General features: G+C 43.6%; 2 protein-coding genes across 2 annotated transcripts in view; both read right to left on the bottom strand.

Moving 5' to 3' along the window:
- The window catches only part of LOC148981888 (uncharacterized), a 12,723-nt gene extending 12,100 nt beyond the window's left edge, over positions 1–623 (bottom strand). Inside the window, exon 1 of the mRNA XM_089129080.1 lies at positions 564–623. The gene's annotated coding sequence lies outside the window, so the exon portion shown is untranslated. The remainder of the gene's footprint in view (positions 1–563) is intronic.
- The window catches only part of LOC148981889 (uncharacterized), a gene marked incomplete at its 3' end in the record, with an annotated part of 22,455 nt that extends 4,083 nt beyond the window's left edge, over positions 1–18,372 (bottom strand). The window contains exons 1-15 of the mRNA XM_089127561.1: positions 18,084–18,372; positions 17,704–17,991; positions 17,341–17,625; positions 16,841–16,912; positions 16,673–16,738; positions 8,889–9,161; positions 8,512–8,799; positions 8,115–8,399; positions 7,197–7,268; positions 7,029–7,094; positions 2,034–2,306; positions 1,657–1,944; positions 1,294–1,578; positions 732–803; positions 564–629 (exon numbers count right to left, since the gene is read on the bottom strand). Coding sequence (XP_088983687.1) covers positions 564–629; positions 732–803; positions 1,294–1,578; positions 1,657–1,944; positions 2,034–2,306; positions 7,029–7,094; positions 7,197–7,268; positions 8,115–8,399; positions 8,512–8,799; positions 8,889–9,161; positions 16,673–16,738; positions 16,841–16,912; positions 17,341–17,625; positions 17,704–17,991; positions 18,084–18,372 — 2,968 coding nt within the window. The remainder of the gene's footprint in view (positions 1–563; positions 630–731; positions 804–1,293; positions 1,579–1,656; positions 1,945–2,033; positions 2,307–7,028; positions 7,095–7,196; positions 7,269–8,114; positions 8,400–8,511; positions 8,800–8,888; positions 9,162–16,672; positions 16,739–16,840; positions 16,913–17,340; positions 17,626–17,703; positions 17,992–18,083) is intronic.
- Between the last annotated feature and the right edge of the window lie 846 nt (positions 18,373–19,218).

The raw sequence follows: 19,218 nt of genomic DNA on the forward strand, positions 1-19,218 counted from the left end.
CCAGCAAAAAGGGTGGGTAACAAGCAATTCACACCTTGTCCGTCTTCTAGAAGGGCTGAAAGGAGATGTGGAAAGAAGCTTGGAGAGTATGGTGGAGATCATCTACAGCTACAGAGTGGAGAGATGTGGAACAAAAAGCAAGAAACAAGACCACCAAGAATCCACCAGCTCACGGCAAGCAGTGCAAGAAGGCCTCAGACGTGGAAAAGGTTGGTTTTGATGCACTGCAGGCCCATAAAACCCACTCAAGACAGGTAACATCTAGTCTTTATTATGTCATTTGTATCTGGCAGAAGTGGTGAAGCACGACTAAATCAGGGCAGAAATTGAAATCCTTAACTGTGCACAGTCTAGTGTGCTTTAATACCTTTAAAAAACATCAACATTATGACAGACCATTCAATATTCGCTGAATAAGTACATTTAATAACTGTATGTTTACAATAAACAAGCCACTCCAGTAAGAAGCCCTGAATGTAAATTAATTTCTCCTGTGTTACTCTAGAGCCTTTGGAGAAACAGATATGAGTGACAGCACTGATATTGAATTAAAACATAGTTACCAGTTAGGACTTTCTCCAGAGCAACAGTCGCACTGGCGTCTGCTGTTTCACCAACACACTCTCGTCCTGTTGGAGAAAAAGTGAAAATTCAAAGTCCATCTCCAGCACTGCAGTATGAATCTGTTTGAAAATGTCCCTGTAAATGACAAAGCAACAGCTCAAACATACCATCAGGTTCTTTCTTAAGTGAAGGTCCTTCAGCATTAGCAGCGCCGGCACTCAGTGATTCTGTAGCTTGTCCTGGAACACCACAATAAATTAAGTGTAGTGGCAGTGAATTACTTTTCTCACATATAATATTTCATAAAGGTTTAATGTTGTCAGGCCAAATAATATTTATTCACATAAATAAAGCTAAATTCTGAATAATATCCAAATAAATGATTATGATGCATATGATTTAATGTTTCATAATTGAATCAATTATTTTAAGTGCTGTTTTCACAACTACAACTTGTGAGACTTTTTATGCTTTTTGTTCATTTACACAACAGTGCATTGTGGGGGACTGGAAACGCAAAGTTATAAAAACGGGTTTCAAAGTGCAAGTGTTTGAAAATGACACCACGATCGTCTCGATGTAAATTACAAAAAACACAAATTTGTCAAAACTGTGACGTCATGCGCAAGTGTGTTTCACAGTGCATTAACTATATGGTCACATGACAATAAAAGTGTACGGTTGCCAAGATACATGAGGTGGGCCAATTTACCCACTGACTCATCTTACCCCACTTTCCCCTAATTGGTTCTTTGATGCTCTTGTGGGACACAAGACAATCATATTCATCTCTTTCCTCCTTCTTGATCTCCACACTCTTCCTCAGCTGATAGGATCCATCATGGTTTGGTCTGACTCCTGAGCATTCAATCTCATCATCAGGCAGAGATGTGCGATATTTCCTAATGATCATCATCACGTCTTTGGGGTAGAAGCCGGTGGCCAGACAGGTCAGCTTCAGCTTGGTTTCGTCATTGGTATTCTTTCTTTCAAACATATGAACCTTCGGAGGACCTGAAAACACAGAAATCTGTTCATCAATATTATTCATCATCAGCTGCTGATCAAACAAATCCAAACAAATTTACTCACAGCCTTTTCTGAGCTCCTTGTCTCTAAACTCTCTGAATTTGTTGAGCCAGTCCACACACTCTTTCTCCAGGTAACCTTTGGTGTATTGGTTTAGGATCGGCACATTGTCCCATTTTCTCTTGGTTGGTAGAGCTGTGAAAACTGGGGCGACCCATTGAGACTCTCTTTCATCAAAAAACAGGAAGTTTTCTCCATCGTAGCCGTACTCAGAAACACCTTTGAGAAACCTCACGTCACTTCCCCGCGCCTCAACTTCACAACCGTGTCTCCACTGAAAAACATGAAGATCTGAAAGATGAAGAATCAAAATGTTTGTAAGATGATAACAATAATAACTAGTATGTTTAAGTTTGTGAAACGGTATGAATGTTCCTCGCCTGAATGATTGTGCCCCATGCGCTCCATCAGAATCTTGATATTGACGTTAAACCACTGTTCTTTGCTCTTTCTCGACTGAGTGCCTTTTTCCCAGTAATCCTCCGGCATTTTCTCCTTCATCCAGCGCTGTGTGGGAATCTTTCTCTTTTCTTCACTATTGTAATAGTCGATCTGGCTGTCGTCTAGCAGACCCATAGCAGTGAATTCATAGATGCCCGGCCGATACACACGTTTGGACAAACCAGTGTAAATGTAATACAGCGAGTGTCTCTCTGCAATGAAGAGGAACAAATGGGCATAAAAAGTATTCAGCTAACCTATGAAGGTGTCATGGTTGGGTTGCAGAAATGAAGACAAATGGATGTAACACAGCAGTTTTATATTCATTTAACAAAAAAAACTCAGAGCCAAAAAAACAAGAAAAGAACAACCAAGCAAAACACAACACAGACAACTGAACTGAACCAAACACAGAGCTCAAAGTCCCGGTCAACTGGAGGTTGTCTGCTCTGAAATGCTATTCGGTTTGACGGCCTGGGTTGAATATATCCTCAACCACTCCCCTCCAACCATCAGTTTGATATGAGAGATGAAGAGGAGCTGCGCTAAAATAAAACCCAGTCCTCTATTCAATAACTTCCGATTCACAGAGAAATTAAATAGACATAATCTTTATTCACATTATCAAAATTATCGTCAAGTGAAACAGATGATCAAACAATAAAAGACTTAGGAGGCTTCCACACTGGTAGTTGCAATACTAATGTGAAAGCTGTCATGTGAACCCAGGAGCACACCTGTGTACCAAACCTAAGACAGCCTGAAGGAGAACATGTGATTATGAAGGTGAATATGAAAGCAACACAGACTTGGGTGCGCACAGCACAAGAACATGTTTTAGCCGATTACGATGTATTTACTTCAGTAAAACACATATAAGAGATGACAATGTTTCTGATTTACCTCAGATTTGAGCGAGAGTGAGCCTGCAGTGTATTTATGGCAGCGAGTGCAATCAGAGTCTCCTAAAAAGTCATCTTCATGCAATGCAATGCACATACAGTAAAAACAAATATTGTTTACTTTGCTGTGCATAATAGCACCGAATTGACAATATATTGACCTGCGTTCTGTTCTATTTCGTTCTTACCGACCGCCAGAGGCAGTGCTTCTCACTAGATACTTTCTCTCGTTGCAATGCATAGGTCAAGTCTAATACAATCAATGTCCCACGTGACCAGGATGACTCGGTTGCAACTTCAAAAGCAAAGCCTTAATCAAGGGGGCACAAGGTCCAGCCAATCCCTTCAACTATCACAGGAACTGCTGACTTGGGCCTTCCCTCGCTTTGCAAGCATCAGAGCAATGCATATCCCAGGGGTATCAAACGTGGTTCCAGATTTCTTGTCGCGCCGCAGAATTCCATCGACGGAGTGGAGGCTCAACCCGGAGGTGGTGGAGATGATATGGCAGCGGTTTGGCAGGGCAGAAGTGGACCTATTTGCCTTGGCAACAACGAACCACTGCCGTCTTTGGTTCTCTCTAGCAGAGGAATCCAGTCCGCTGGGGCAAGATGCTCTAGCCCACGCCTGGCCTGATCGGTTACTCTATGCCTTTCCCCCGATACCGATGATCGGGGTGACTGTTCACAGGGTTCTTCAGGAGCACCACAGGCTGCTGCTAGTGGCGCCAAACTGGCCCGGGGAGACCGTGGTTTCCAGTGATGTACAAACTCCTAGACAGGAATCCTTGGACCCTTCCCAGGAGAAAAGATCTCCTCCAGCAGTTGGAGGGTCATATTTGGCACCGAACCCAGACCGCCTGAAGCTCTGTGCGTGGCCTCTGAGGGGCCGGAACCACTCTTTGGAGCGTGCGATCAAAGGGTCCAGAGCGATCTGAAGTGGATCTCATTGAAGGCAGCGTTTCTCTTAGCCATTGCTTCGTCCAAGCGGGTGAGTGAACTCCACGCCTTATCAGTTAGCACATCCTGTATGCGTTGGAACGCAAATGGCTCAGTCGTGATGTTATGGCCCAACCCAGCATTTCTCCCCTAGCGGCTTTCTGCCCTTTTTAGAAACCAGGCTATTGAGCTGGCAGTGTTTAATCCTCTGATGTCAAGTGCGCTGGAAGGAGATGGAAGCACACTGCTGTGTCCAGTAAGAGCTCTCCGAGGATATCTGAGGGCCACGGAAGTTGTTCGGAAATCAGACAAACTTTTTCTCTGTTACGGGGGCCCAAAAAGAGGTCAGCCATTCTCAAAGCAGAGATTGTCGCACTGGGTAGTGGAGGTTATCACCCACACTTACACATCTAATGAATGTCCAGTGCCTTTGGGGGTGAGATGCCATTCGACGAGAGGAATATCAACATCTTGGGCTGCATTAAAAGGGGTCCTTCTAAGTGACATCTGTGCAGCAGCTACGTGGTAATCAACAACAGGGTAAATGTGGCTGCTTCTGGTAATATTGGAACAGCCGTCCTCTCCGGGACCCTTAACTTCCTCTTAACGGCGAGTAGGTCCTCCTCGTGACCTTGTTGTTATAAATCATCCAGTGTGAAGCAATGCCTCTGGCAGTCAGTAAGAACGAAATAGATTGAGAGTTACGTATGTAACTGCGGTTCTATGAGTTCTGGATGACGGCCAGAGCTTTCTGTCACTCGGAGTCAGGCGAGAAGATTCCGTAGGGATAGTCTGCAGGAAATCGCGGGGTTAAATAGGGGAGCACCCCAAGTCATCCTGGTCACGTGGGACATTGTTTGTATAAGACTCGACCTATGCATTGCAACGAGAGATAGTATCCAATGTGAAGCACTGCCTTTGGCGGTCATCCAGAACTCATAGAACCGCAGTTACATACGTAACTCTCGTTTTCTATCATGCCGTGTGCATGTTTGTGATGATGTAAGAGAATAACCGTAGTAGGTGAGAGAGGTTAAGGTGGGGGAAGCAGGGCAGGTAACATGGATCAACACAAGAAGCAAGGCAGAGCAGAAGGGGACTGAAGTCAGCGAGGAACTGAGGGTGGGAGAAGCCAACACAGGCAGGATGGCCAGGATGCAGTCGATGGAGGGAGGAGCCATGGGGCAGGTTGGGCAGCTGGACCCAGAGATAAGACTGACCGAGATGGAGCTGGCAGTGGAGATCCAGTTGGAGCTGCAAGACTGTATGGACTGAGCAATGAAACAGGTCCTGAGGGAAGGCCAGAGCCGGAGTGATGAGTAGCTGAGGTGGAGCCAGGGAGTCGGAGAACTGAAGCACAGGCTTAATAACTGTGGATCAAGGTGGAGCTGGAGAGAAGGAAGAGCCCAACAGAGTCAAAGGAGAGGAAGGACAAGGAACTTGTGAAGCACTGGAAGTCCATGGCATAGACATAGCAATGACTAACCAATGTGGAGCGGAAGGGATGAGTGGAGCCGACAGGTCGACATACCTAGTAGTGATGGGCATGGAGGTCCTAGAAGAACAAGGCTTCTGAAGGAAGTGGCCATTAGAGTGCAGCCCAATAGGAAGACCATCAAAGAACTTGCCACAGCTGCCGAAAGGAGTAGTCATGACCTGTGGTTGAGAAGAAAGTCCCCTCAGTCAGTCCCATTGTGACACACACCCTGATCAGCCTGTGGTTTAGCGTGTTTTGTGGTAAATGGCCGAAAAACCCAAAGAACCCAAGGTGTGCAATTGAAGATGTGTCGTAAAGGAGAAAACATGACTAAGTGGTCACTAACGACACCGCCCAACTAAGATCATGTATAAAAACCCACTCAAGACAGGTATCGGACTGAATCAGTTGGGATTGTATTATCTAGTCTTTATTATGTATTTTGAATATCTGGATAAAACCAGTGACCGCTGCAAAAAGGGCAGATAACAACCAGGGAAATATCTGGTGAAGGCTTGGAAAGACTGCTGGCAGGATCCATCACAGTGATTTGGATCCACCCATTTATGGCTGTGAAAACTTCAAGAGGTAGAAAACCCCCTGAGTCTGCGAGAGTGAGCAAGAAGACTCACCAGCAGATAACGCGGCAATTGAAGACGCGACGGAAATGACAATGAGTAAAACGATCAGTACCATAGCCGATGGATGAACAACACTGGCAGGACACACTCTGCAAAGCTGCAGATGTGGATAGAAACAGATAACATCGGAGAAGGGGCTTAAGATCCATCAGGGCTGGAAGAAGTGCATGAGAGAGCTTAGCGAGGGGCCTCGCATTGTCCAATACTTCCTAAGAGGTAAAGGAAATTAAATCGAGTGAAGCCCAATGGCAGGACAAGTACCACAGTCCACAGGGCATCAGAACCCCGGATAAAGCTACAACTACACACCTACAGTCCTGAGCCTAGTGGCCAACCATTCACAAGAAGCTTTTTGAACGAAGGATGGATGGTTGGATGGGCACAAGCCTCAAATCCTCTTGCCTAAATCATGCCAGCAAAAAAGGGGGGGTAACAAGCAATTCACACCTTGTCCGTCTTCTAGAAGGGCTGAAAGGAGATGTGGAAAGAAGCTTGGAGAGTATGGTGGAAATCATCTACAGCTACAGAGTGGAGGGATGTGGAACAAGAAGCAAGAAACAAGACCACCAAGAATCCACCAGCTCACGGCAAGCAGTGCAAGAAGGCCTCAGACGTGGAAAAGGTTGGTTTTGATGCACTGCAGTTCCATAAAACCCACTCAAGACAGGTAACATCTAGTCTTTATTATGTCATTTGTATCTGGCAGAAGTGGTGAAGCACGACTAAATCAGGGCAGAAATTGAAATCCTTAACTGTGCAGAGTCTAGTGTGCTTTAATACCTTTAAAAAACATCAACATTATGACAGACCATTCAATATTCGCTGAATAAGTACATTTAATAACTGTATGTTTACAATAAACAAGCCACTCCAGTAAGAAGCCCTGAATGTAAATGAATTTCTCCTGTGTTACTCAAGAGCCTTTTGAGAAACAGATATGAGTGACAGCACTGTTATTGAATTAAAACATAGTTACCAGTTAGGACTTTCTCCAGAGCAACAGTCGCACTGGCGTCTGCTGTTTCACCAACACACTCTCGTCCTGTTGGAGAAAAAGTGAAAATTCAAAGTCCATCTCCAGCACTGCAGTATGAATCTGTTTGAAAATGTCCCTGTAAATGACAAAGCAACAGCTCAAACATACCATCAGGTTCTTTCTTAAGTGAAGGTCCTTCAGCATTAGCAGCGCCGGCACTCAGTGATTCTGTAGCTTGTCCTGGAACACCACAATAAATTAAGTGTAGTGGCAGTGAATTACTTTTCTCACATATAATATTTCATACAGGCTTAATGTTGTCAGGCCAAATAATATTAATTCACATAAATAAAGCTAAATTCTGAATAATATCCGAATAAATGATTATGATGCATATGATTTAAAGTTTCATAATTGAATCAATTATTTTAAGTGCTGTTTTCACAACTACAACTTGTGAGACTTTTTATGCTTTTTGTTCATTTACACAACAGTGTCACGGGGTGTGGTGGTGGGAGTGCAGGAGTGCAGGCAGAAGGAACAGGAGGAGTCCAGATTAACACAAATACACTAATTTAATCCAAAATACAGGCAGGCAGACAGGGTAACACCAGGTAACATTCAACATCGACCGAGAATGACAGACTGAATAAGGAGGAACTAAATACACAGAGGAATCAGACTAAACGGGGTGCAAACAGGTGAAAATAATGATGACAGGACGAGGAACAGGCTGAACAGGATGACAGGCTGATAGGGAGTGAGTCCGGGAGTAGAGACAAAATGATCCTGGGAAGTGTAGTGCAGATGACGAGACAGACTGGTGCAGACAGATGACTGTGACAAACAGTGCATTGTGGGGGACTGGAAACGCAAAGTTATAAAAATGGGTTTCAAAGTGCAAGTGTTTGAAAATGACACCACGATCGTCTCGATGTAAATTACAAAAAACACAAATTTGTCAAAACTGTGACGTCATGCGCAAGTGTATTTCACAGTGCATTAACTACATGGTCACATGACAATAAAAGTGTACGGTTGCCAAGATACATGAGGTGGGCCAATTTACCCACTGGCTCATCTTACCCCACTTTCCCCTAATTGGTTCTTTGATGCTCTTGTGGGACACAAGACAATCATATTCATCTCTTTCCTCCTTCTTGATCTCCACACTCTTCCTCAGCTGATAGGATCCATCATGGTTTGGTCTGACTCCTGAGGATTCAATCTCATCATCAGGCAGAGACATGCGATATTTCCTAATGATCATCATCACGTCTTTGGGGTAGAAGCCGGTGGCCAGACAGGTCAGCTTCAGCTTGGTTTCGTCATTGGTATTCTTCCTTTCAAACACATGAACCTTCGGAGGACCTGAAAACACAGAAATCTGTTCATCAATCTTATTCATAATAATAATAATAATAATAAATAATAATAATAATAATCAGCTGCTGATCAAACAAATCCAAACACATTTACTCACAGCCGTTTCTGAGCTCCTCGTCTCTATATTCTCTGAATTTGTTGAGCCAGTTCACACACTCTTTCTCCAGGTAGCCTTTGGTGTATTGGTTTAGGATCGGCACATTGTCCCATTTTCTCTTGGTTGGTAGAGCTGCGTCAACTGGGGCGACCCATTGAGACTCTAAATCATCAAAAGACAGGAAGTTTTCTCCATCGTAGCCGTACTCAGAAACACCTTTGAGAAACCTCACGTCACTTCCCCGCGCCTCAACTTCACAACCATGTCTCCACTGAAAAACATGAAGATCTGAAACATGAAGAATCAAAATGTTTGTAAGATGATAACAATAATAACTAGTATGTTTAAGTTTGTGAAACGGTATGAATGTTCCTCGCCTGAATGATTGTGCCCCATGCGGTCCATCAGAATCTTGATATTGACGTTAAACCACTGTTCTTTGCTCTTTCTCGACTGAGTGCCTCTTTCCCAGTAATCCTCCTGCATTTTCTCTCTCATCCAGCGCTGTGTGGGAATCTTTCTCTTTTCTTCACTATTGTAATAGTCGATCTGGCTGTCGTCTAGCAGACCCATAGCAGAGAATTCATAGATGCCCGGCAGATACACGCGTTTGGACAAACCAGTGTAAATGTAATACAGCGAGTGTCTCTCTGCAATGAAGAGGAACAAATGGGCATAAAAAAGTATTCACTTATGAAGGTGTCATGGTTGGGTTGTAGAAATGAAGACAAATGGATGTAACACAGCAGTTTTGTATTTATTTAACAAAGAAACTTAGAGCCAAAAAACAAGAAAAGAACGACAAAGCAAAACACAACACAGACAACTGAACTGAACCAAACACAGAGCTCAAAGTCCCTGTCAACTGGAGGTTGTCTGCTCTGAAATGCTATTCGGTTTGACGGCCTGGGTTGAATATATCCTCAACCACTCCCCTCCAACCATCAGTTTGATATGAGAGATGAAGAGGAGCTGCGCTAAAATAAAACCCAGTCCTCTATTCAATAACTTCCGATTCACAGAGAAATTAAATAGACATAATCTTTATTCACATTATCAAAATTATCGTCAAGTGAAACAGATGATCAAACAATAAAAGACTTAGGGGGCTTCCACACTGGTAGTTGCAATACTAATGTGAAAGCTGTCATGTGAACCCAGGAGCACACCTGTGTACCAAACCTAAGACAGCCTGAAGGAGAACATGTGATTATGAAGGTGAATATGAAAGCAACACAGACTTGGGTGTGCACTGCACATGAACATGTTTTAGCCGATTACGATGTATTTACTTCAGTAAAACACATATAAGAGATGACAATGTTTCTGATTTACCTCAGATTTGAGCGAGAATGAGCCTGCAGTGTATTTATGGCAGCGAGTGCAATCAGAGTCTCCTAAAAAAGTCATCTTCATGCAATGCAATGCACATACAGTAAAAACAAATATTGTTCACTTTGCTGTGCATAATAGCACCAAATTGACAATATATTGACCTGCGTTCTGTTCTATATCGTTCTTACCGACCGCCAGAGGCAGTGCTTCTCACTAGATACTTTCTCTCGTTGCAATGCATAGGTCGAGTCTAATACAAACAATGTCCCACGTGACCAGGATGACTCGGTTGCAACTTCAAAAGCAAAGCCTTAATCAAGGGGGCACAAGGTCCAGCCAATCCCTTCAACTATCACAGGAACTGCTGACTTGGGCCTTCCCTCGCTTTGCAAGCATCAGAGCAATGCATATCCCAGGGGTATCAAACGTGGTTCCAGATTTCTTGTCGCGCCGCAGAATTCCATCGACGGAGTGGAGGCTCAACCCGGAGGTGGTGGAGATGATATGGCAGCGGTTTGGCAGGGCAGAAGTGGACCTATTTGCCTCGGCAACAACGAGCCACTGCCGTCTTTGGTTCTCTCTAGCAGAGGAATCCAGTCCGCTGGGGCAAGATGCTCTAGCCCACGCCTGGCCTGATCGGTTACTCTATGCCTTTCCCCCGATACCGATGATCGGGGTGACTGTTCACAGGGTTCTTCAGGAGCACCACAGGCTGCTGCTAGTGGCGCCAAACTGGCCCGGGGAGACCGTGGTTTCCGGTGATGTACAAACTCCTAGACGGGAATCCTATGACCCTTCCCAGGAGAAAAGATCTCCTCCAGCAGTTGGAGGGTCATATTTGGCACCCGAACCCAGACCGCCTGAAGCTCTGTGTGTGGCCTCTGAGGGGCCGGAACCACTCTTTGGAGCGTGCGATCAAAGGGTCCAGAACACCATATTGAACTCTAGAGCACCTTCCACCAGGAGTGCTTATGCCTTTCGATAGAAGCTTTTCTCTGAGTTGTGTTCAGAGCAAGCAGTGGTCCCAGAGCACTGCCCTGTTCCTCTGGTTTTTTGTTTTCTGCAGTCACTATTAGAAAATAATAGAGCAGCTGCTACTCTGAGAGTTTATGTGGCTGCAATTTCAGCACATCACGTACGAATAGATGGTCAGCAATTGGGTTCTCATGCCTCAGTTACTCAGTTTCATCACATACGAATAGATGGTCAGCAATTGGGTTCTCATGCCTTGGTTACTCAGTTTCTTAGAAGTGCTCGGCGACTGTGCCCACCTCAGTCCGTTAGAGTTTCTTTATGGGACCTGGGCCTAGTATTAAAGTCTCTTACATTGCCACCGTTTGAACCTTTAGAGCACAGCGATCTGAAGTGGATCTCATTGAAGGCAGCGTTTCTCTTAGCCATTGCTTCGTCTAAGCGGGTGAGTGAACTCCACGCCTTATCAGTTAGCGCATCCTGTATGCGTTGGAACGCAGATGGCTCAGTCGTGACGTTATGGGCCAACCCAGCATTTCTCCCCAAGTGGCTTTCTGCCCTTTTTAGAAACCAGGCTATCGAGCTGGGTTAGGGTTAGGGTTAGTGTTTAATCCTCTGATGTCAAGTGCGCTGGAAGGAGATGGAAGCAAACTGCTGTGTCCAGTAAGAGCTCTCCGAGGATATCTGAGGGCCACGGAAGTTGTTCGGAAATCAGACCAACTTTTTCCCTTCTAAGTGACATCTGTGCAGCAGCTACGTGGTCATCAACAAATACATTTGCCAGATACTACAGGGTAAATGTGGCTGCTTCTGGTAATATTGGAACAGCCGTCCTCTCCGGACCCTCAACTTCTTCTTAACGGTGAGTAGGTCCTCCTCGTGACCTTGTTGTTATAAGTCATCCAGTGTGAAGCACTGCCTCTGGCGGTCAGTAAGAACAAAATAGATTGATAGTTACGTATGTAACTGCGGTTCTATGAGTTCTGGATGACCGCCAGAGCTTTCTGTCACCCGGAGTCAGGCGAGAAGATTCCGTAGGGATAGTCTGCAGGAAGTCGCTGGGTTAAATAGGGGAGCACCCCGAGTCATCCTGGTCACGTGGGACATTGTTTGTATTAGACTCAACCTATACATTGCAATGAGAGATAGTATCCAATGTGAAGCACTGCCTTTGGCGGTTATCCAGAACTCATAGAACCGCAGTTACATACGTAACTCTCATTTTCTATCATGCCGTGTGCATGTTTGTGATGATGTAAGAGAATAACCGTAGTGGGTGAGAGAGGTTAAGGTGGGGGAAGCAGGGCAGGTAACATGGATCAACACAAGAAGCAGGGAAGAGCAGAAGGGGACTGAAGTCAGAGAGGAACTGAGGGTGGGAGAAGCCAACACAGGCAGGATGGCCAGGATGCAGTCAATGGAGGGAGGAGCCATGGGGCAGGTTGGGCAGCTGGACCCAGAGATAAGACTGACCGAGATGGAGCTGGCAGTGGAGATCCAGTTGGAGCTGCAAGACTGTATGGACTGAGCAATGAAACAGGTCCTGAGGGAAGGCCAGAGCCGGAGTGATGAGTAGCTGAGGTGGAGCCAGGGAGCCGGAGAACTGAAGCAGAGGCTTAATAACTGTGGATCAAGGTGGAGCTGGAGAGAAGGAAGAGCCCAACAGAGTCAAATGAGAGGAAGGACAAGGAACTTGTGAAGCACTGGAAGTCTGTGGCGTAGGCAGAGCAATGACTAACCAATGTGGAGCGGAAGGGATGAGTGGAGCCGACAGGTCGACATACCTAGTAGTGATGGGCATGGAGGTCCTAGAAGGACAAGGCTTTTGAAGGAAGTGGGCATTAGAGGGCAGGCCAATAGGACGACCATCAAAGAACTTGCCACAGCAGCCAAAAGGAGTAGTCATGACCTGTGGTTGAGAAGAAAGTCCCCTCAGTCAGTCCCATTGTGACACACACCCTGATCAGCCTGTGGTTTAGCGTGTATTGTGGTAAATGGCCAAAGAACCCAAGGTGTACAATTGAAGATGTGTCGTAAAGGAGGTCACTAACGACACCCCCCAACTAAGATCATGTATAAAAACCCACTCAAGACAAGCATCGGACTGAATCAGTTGGGATTGTATTATCTAGTCTTTATTATGTATTTTGAATATCTGGATGAAACCAGTGACCGTTGCAAAAAGGGCAGATAACAACCAGGGAAATATCTGGTGAAGCCTTGGAAAGACTGCTGGCAGGATCCATCACAGTGATTTGGATCCACCCATTTATGGCTGTGAAAACTTCAAGAGGTAGAAAACCCCCTGAGTCTGCAAGAGTGAGCAAGAAGACTCACCAGCAGATAACGCGGCAATTGAAGACGCGATGGAAATGACAATGAGTAAAACGATCAGTACCATAGCCGATGGATGAACAACGCTGGCAGGACACACTCTGCAAAGCTGCAGATGTGGATGGAAAAAGATAACATCGGAGAAGGGGCTTAAGATCCATCAGGGCTGGAAGAAGTGCCTGAGAGAGCTAGGCGAGGGGCCTTGCATTAGTCAATACTTCCTTAAAGGAAAGGAAAATTGAGTGAAACCCAATGGCAGGACAAGTACCACAGTCCACAGGGCATCAGAACCCCGGATGAGGCTACAACTAGTACTACACACCTACAGTCCTGAGCCTGGTGGCCAACCATTCAAAAGCAGCTTTTAGAACAAAGGATGGATGGATGGGCACAAGCCTCAAATCCTCTTGCCTAAATCATACCAGCAAAAAGGGTGGGTAACAAGCAATTCAGACCTTCTCCGTCTTCTAGAAGGGCTGAAAGGAGATGTGGAAAGAAGCTTGGAGAGTATGGTGGAAATCATCTACAGCTACAGAGTGGAGAGATGTGGAACAAGAAGCATGAAACAAGACCACCAAGAATCCACCAGCGTGGAAAAGGTTGGTCTCGAAGCACTGCAGGCCCATAAAACCCACTCAAGACAGGTAACATCTAGTCTTTATTATGTCATTTGTATCTGGCAGAAGTGGTGAAGCACGACTAAATCAGGGCAGAAATTGAAATCCTAAACTGTGCACAGTCTAGTGTGCTTTAAAGGGGGGGGGGGGGGGGTTTCTCTGCATGATTGTGTTTATGGGGTGCAATATAACATGTATTCGTGGTTTTACTTTTTTAAAAAGTCTAATTTTTCATAAACTTCACCTTTATTGTCAGCCGCGCTCTCCTGAACGAGTGGTTGACTTCCTGAGTCTATGAAAACATTCCCTCAGAAACAGGCAGTGGGCTCAGATTGGTTAGTTTGGGCCGGTGTGTTGTGATTGGCTAAACCGTCACTCACGTTGTCCGGAAGGTTAACGCCCATTACCTTTACAGGCGAAACGTGCATGTCATGAGCTCCGGTCCAGATGTAAATATGTGTCGAACTGCAGTATCAGTTTCAGGCAGAATCAGACCCAGAAAGCCGCGATGAAGAGAGTCAAGCAGAACCTCACCACACACGGCTCTTAATAAACGTTTCTGAATGATAATTTGCTACACTTTTTAACTTTATACACGTTTGTTTTACACAATAGCATCTAGGGGTGTAACAATTCACTCGTTTTCTCGATGCATCGATTATAAATCCTGGCGATGCATATGCATCGATCCTGAAACATGTATTTTGAATCGTGAATCGTTTATTTACGTGAATAATCGTTTTAAAAGGCTAAGAATCGAATTAATCACGATTTTATAGCGATTCAGTGGTTTAAAATATATAAACACAACCTTAAAGTGTTCCTGGTACAAGCTGCCTCACGCATTGGCCGTCATACGACGTCCGCATTTGATTGGTTTCAGGCGCTCACACACCCCTGATTTCTCACGCTGAAGCCCGGTCGGTCAAATGCCTGAAAGATGAGTTTATCTTTCTACCTGTTGAGCTACTCATGTCGTGATCAGCTTGTATTACCGCAAATTAGTTAAAATCTCCCGGAATCTAGAGCGAGCGTGCATACGAGACAGAGGTTGTGCTCCAAACCGCGTATCGCGCGTTCACACGGCTGCACGCACTCGGCAGAGAGGGAAAGCGAGCGAGAGACCACCTTGCGTGTACGGAGAGTCCATGTAATAAATGAATGAAAGCGTTTTATTTCATAGTGCCCACGCAATGGCATGGCAGCTTTATCAATGGCTTGAGCGGTTTGCCTCAAAACTATTGCTTTCTCGACAGAGAGCTCAGCTGGAGATCGAGCTCAAACATGGACTGCTCAAAAATCTGTAGTTAACGTTATGAAAGCATGAGAGCTATGGGACCGAGCGCGAGCAAAATCCAGTGAAAAGATGATAACGAGTGCACTGAGAGGACGCAAAATGAAACTAATGAAAACGTCTCCATTAATTTGTGCATGTAGTAATTTAATGCAATACTTTAAAAGCCTTTTTCAAAATATTTGCTACTTGCAAATGCTAATTTGTAGGCCATTGAATTTTTTTTTTAAATAATATATTCATTAAAATTAAAAACAAACATGAACTAACATTAACAATGGACAAAATCCCCACTATCTGACCCCCGAAGGCCGCTGTGTAGGCTAATTCGAACCCAGACAAAGACCCATTGGGTGAAGCATTGAAATAATACTATAATGCATATAAAAAATTAAGAATCGAATCGAATTAATCGAATCGCATCGAATTTGGATGTGAATCGCATCGAATCGAATCGTTCTGAATTTTTCCACAAATCGTTCATGAATCGAATCAAAAACCTATGAATCGTGAATCGAATCGATTCGCTGTCTACCCAAAGATTCACAGCCCTAATAGCATCTGACTGGCAACAATAGCAACTGACTGGCTACTAATGTCATACTCAAATAGCGTTGGCATTAGATTATGTTCTTGATCAAATCGAAAATGACGTCATAAAACATATATACATGAAAAATACATTCACAACATTAGTACTTATACAAAATTCAGGTCCATAATGTTTGTACGCGTCTGTCGTAGACACAAAATAGCCTAACTAGTAGCCTAGTGGCTATAAAGCCAGTGCTGGCATTTGATCAAACTAAAACACAAGGCTACGTCTGGAATTATACATGCAAATACATTTAAAATGGTTAAGTCTTAGCCTACTTATAGGTTGTGGCCCAACAACTGCTGCCTCTGGTTTTAAAATTGGATCTGCTTCATGTTTTAGTAACAGTTTCTTGATGAATCCGGTGTTGAACTCGTGGAGATTCTGGAAGCTGTCTTCCGTAAAATGCGCAGCACAGAGAGCTAGATTACCATCGTCATTTTCAGGAACATATCAAACATAAATTGTATCTATTGTTGACGAAGTACAGCGTCCGTGGGAAGCCCGAACACAGAAGACCTGACAGCTGGGTGAACAACACAGTCGACGAGCCGCAGAAATATGCGCATGCCCTTTTCTGCATATTCTGAGGGAGGGTTGATGCAAATGTGTGGTGTTAGTGACGACTAAAACCCGTTGTAGTCCCAATCGAGTCGTTTTTGTAGGCAATTATACTCCCTGATTTTTAAAAGTCGATATCTCTGCTTACAATGAACTTTCAGCGCTGCAACTTTGCAGATACTGTTCATGCACCAACAGCAACATTACACAATATTTAAAATGAAAAAAGTGAAATCGCAATCAATCCCCCCTTTAATACCTTTAAAACATCAACATTATGACAGACCATTCAATATTCCCTGAATAAGTACATTTAATAACTGTATGTTTACAATAAACAAGCCACTCCAGTAAGAAGCCCTGAATGTAAATGAATTTCTCCTGTGTTACTCTAGAGCCTTTGGAGAAACAGATATGAGTGACAGCACTGTTATTGAATTAAAACATAGTTACCAGTTAGGACTTTCTCCAGAGCAACAGTCGCACTGGCGTCTGCTGTTTCACCAACACACTCTCGTCCTGTTGGAGAAAAAGTGAAAATTCAAAGTCCATCTCCAGCACTGCAGTATGAATCTGTTTGAAAATTTCCCTGTAAATGACAAAGCAACAGCTCAAACATACCATCAGGTTCTTTCTTAAGTGAAGGTCCTTCAGCATTAGCAGCGCCGGCACTCAGTGATTCTGTAGCTTGTCCTGGAAAACCACAATAAATTAAGTGTAGTGGCAGTGAATTACTTTTCTCACATATAATATTTCATACAGGTTTAATGTTGTCAGGCCACATAATAATTATTCACATAAATAAAGCTAAATTCTGAATAATATCCAAATAAATGATTATGATGCATATGATTTAATGTTTCATAATTAAATCAATTATTTTAAGTGCTGTTTTAACAACTACAACTTGTGAGACTTGAAACGCAAAGTTATAAAAACGTGTTTGAAAATGACACCACGATCGTCTCGATGTAAATTACAAAAAACACAAATTTGTCAAAACTGTGACGTCATGCGCAAGTGTGTTTCACACTGCATTAACTACATGGTCACATGACAGTAAAAGTGTACGGTTGCCAAGATACATGAGGTGGGCCAATTTACCCACTGGCTCATCTTACCCCACTTTCCCCTAATTGGTTCTTTGATGCTCTTGTGGGACACAAGACAATCATATTCATCTCTTTCCTCCTTCTTGATCTCCACACTCTTCCTCAGCTGATAGGATCCATCATGGTTTGGTCTGACTCCTGAGGATTCAATCTCATCATCAGGCAGAGACATGCGATATTTCCTAATGATCATCATCAAGTCTTTGGGGTAGAAGCCGGTGGCCAGACAGGTCAGCTTCAGCTTGGTTTCGTCATTGGTATTCTTCCTTTCAAACATATGAACATCTGGAGGAGCTGAAAACACAGAAATCTGTTCATCAATCTTATTCATCATCAGCTGCTGATCAAACAAATCCAAACACATTTACTCACAGCTTTTTCTGAGCTCCTCGTCTCCATATTCTCTGAATTTGTTGAGCCAGTCCACACACTCTTTCTCCAGGTAACCTTTGGTGTATTGGTTTAGGATCGGCACATTGTCCCATTTTCTCTTGGTTGGTAGAGCTGCGTCAACTGGGGCGACCCATTGAGACTCTCTATCATCAAAAAACAGGAAGTTTTCTCCATCGTAGCCGTACTCAGAAACACCTTTGAGAAACTTCACTCGACTTCCCTGCTGCTCAACTTCACAACCGTGTCTCCACTGAAGAACATGAAGATCTGAAACATGAAGAATCAAAATGTTTGTAAGATGATAACAATAATAATAACTAGTATGTTTAAGTTTGTTTAACGGTATTAATGTTCCTCACCTGATTGATTATGCCTCATGCGCTCCATCAGAATCTTGATATTGACGTTAAACCACTGTTCTTTGCTCTTTCTCGACTGAGTGCCTTTTTCCCAGTAATCCTCCTGCATTTTCTCTCTCATCCAGCGCTGTGTGGGAATCTTTCTCTTTTCTTCACTATTGTAATAGTCGATCTGTCTGTCGTCTAGCAGACCCATAGCAGTGAATTCATAGATGCCCGGCAGATCCACAGGTTTGGATAAACCAGTGTAAATGTAATACAGAGAGTGTTTCTCTACAATGAAGAGCATGGTGGAAATTACTGTTCACTTCAGTGTAAATGTGATAAAAGTGGTGTGCATCATGTTGGGTGAAGCATATTAAACCCGATCTAAAAACATTTCAGCAACAGATACAACATAATATATATAATTAATCTTATATTCTATATGATAATAAAGCCAGACCTGTAATTTTCTGAGGAAAACGTTAGTCAAAATCCCAAATCTGAATCTCAAGATACTGGTTAATCACAAGGAAACTCTATTTTTAGGGTTGACTTGTCATATTTTCCATACATATCTTGTTTTTTTATGCATTCATTTGATGCTGCTAAAACATAATCTTGTCAAATCTTTATCTGTAATCTCTAATATCAATCTATTATTAATATCAGTCAAGTTATAGTGGATAGTTTAGTTGCCGAAAACTCGCACATTTAGGCTATATTAGGCTATATACTTTAAATATATAAACTTTTTAATTGCATAGGCCTATAGCGTGCAACCCAACTTTTTTCAGTCTTTGCAAATACGATTTAAATCACGACGCGTACTCGTTACTTTCACTTTCGACTCTGATAAACTTTAAATCTTTTAACGTTACCTGCTTGAATTGAAGGCAAAGTCCAAAAAAGAAGGAAAACACAAAGCAGAGCAAAGAACTTCGTCGAGACACTCGAGGTCATGATGATTGAAGTGCCTTGTATCGTAGCCTGTTAACAACAGAAAACAGCATAAACTGTAAAAAAGAAAATAGCGGATGTTTTAACCAATAAGAAAATAGAACGATGACATCATCCGTATCTGGACAGAATAAGCAATGTAATTCTTGCCTGCAGATCGGGGCGGGGCTGCATGTCTCGTCCCGCCCACATC

The sequence above is a fragment of the Pimephales promelas genome, chromosome 3 (genome assembly GCF_988280905.1).
Source record: "Pimephales promelas chromosome 3, fPimPro1.hap1.1, whole genome shotgun sequence".
Classification (NCBI taxonomy): Eukaryota; Metazoa; Chordata; class Actinopteri; order Cypriniformes; family Leuciscidae; genus Pimephales; species Pimephales promelas.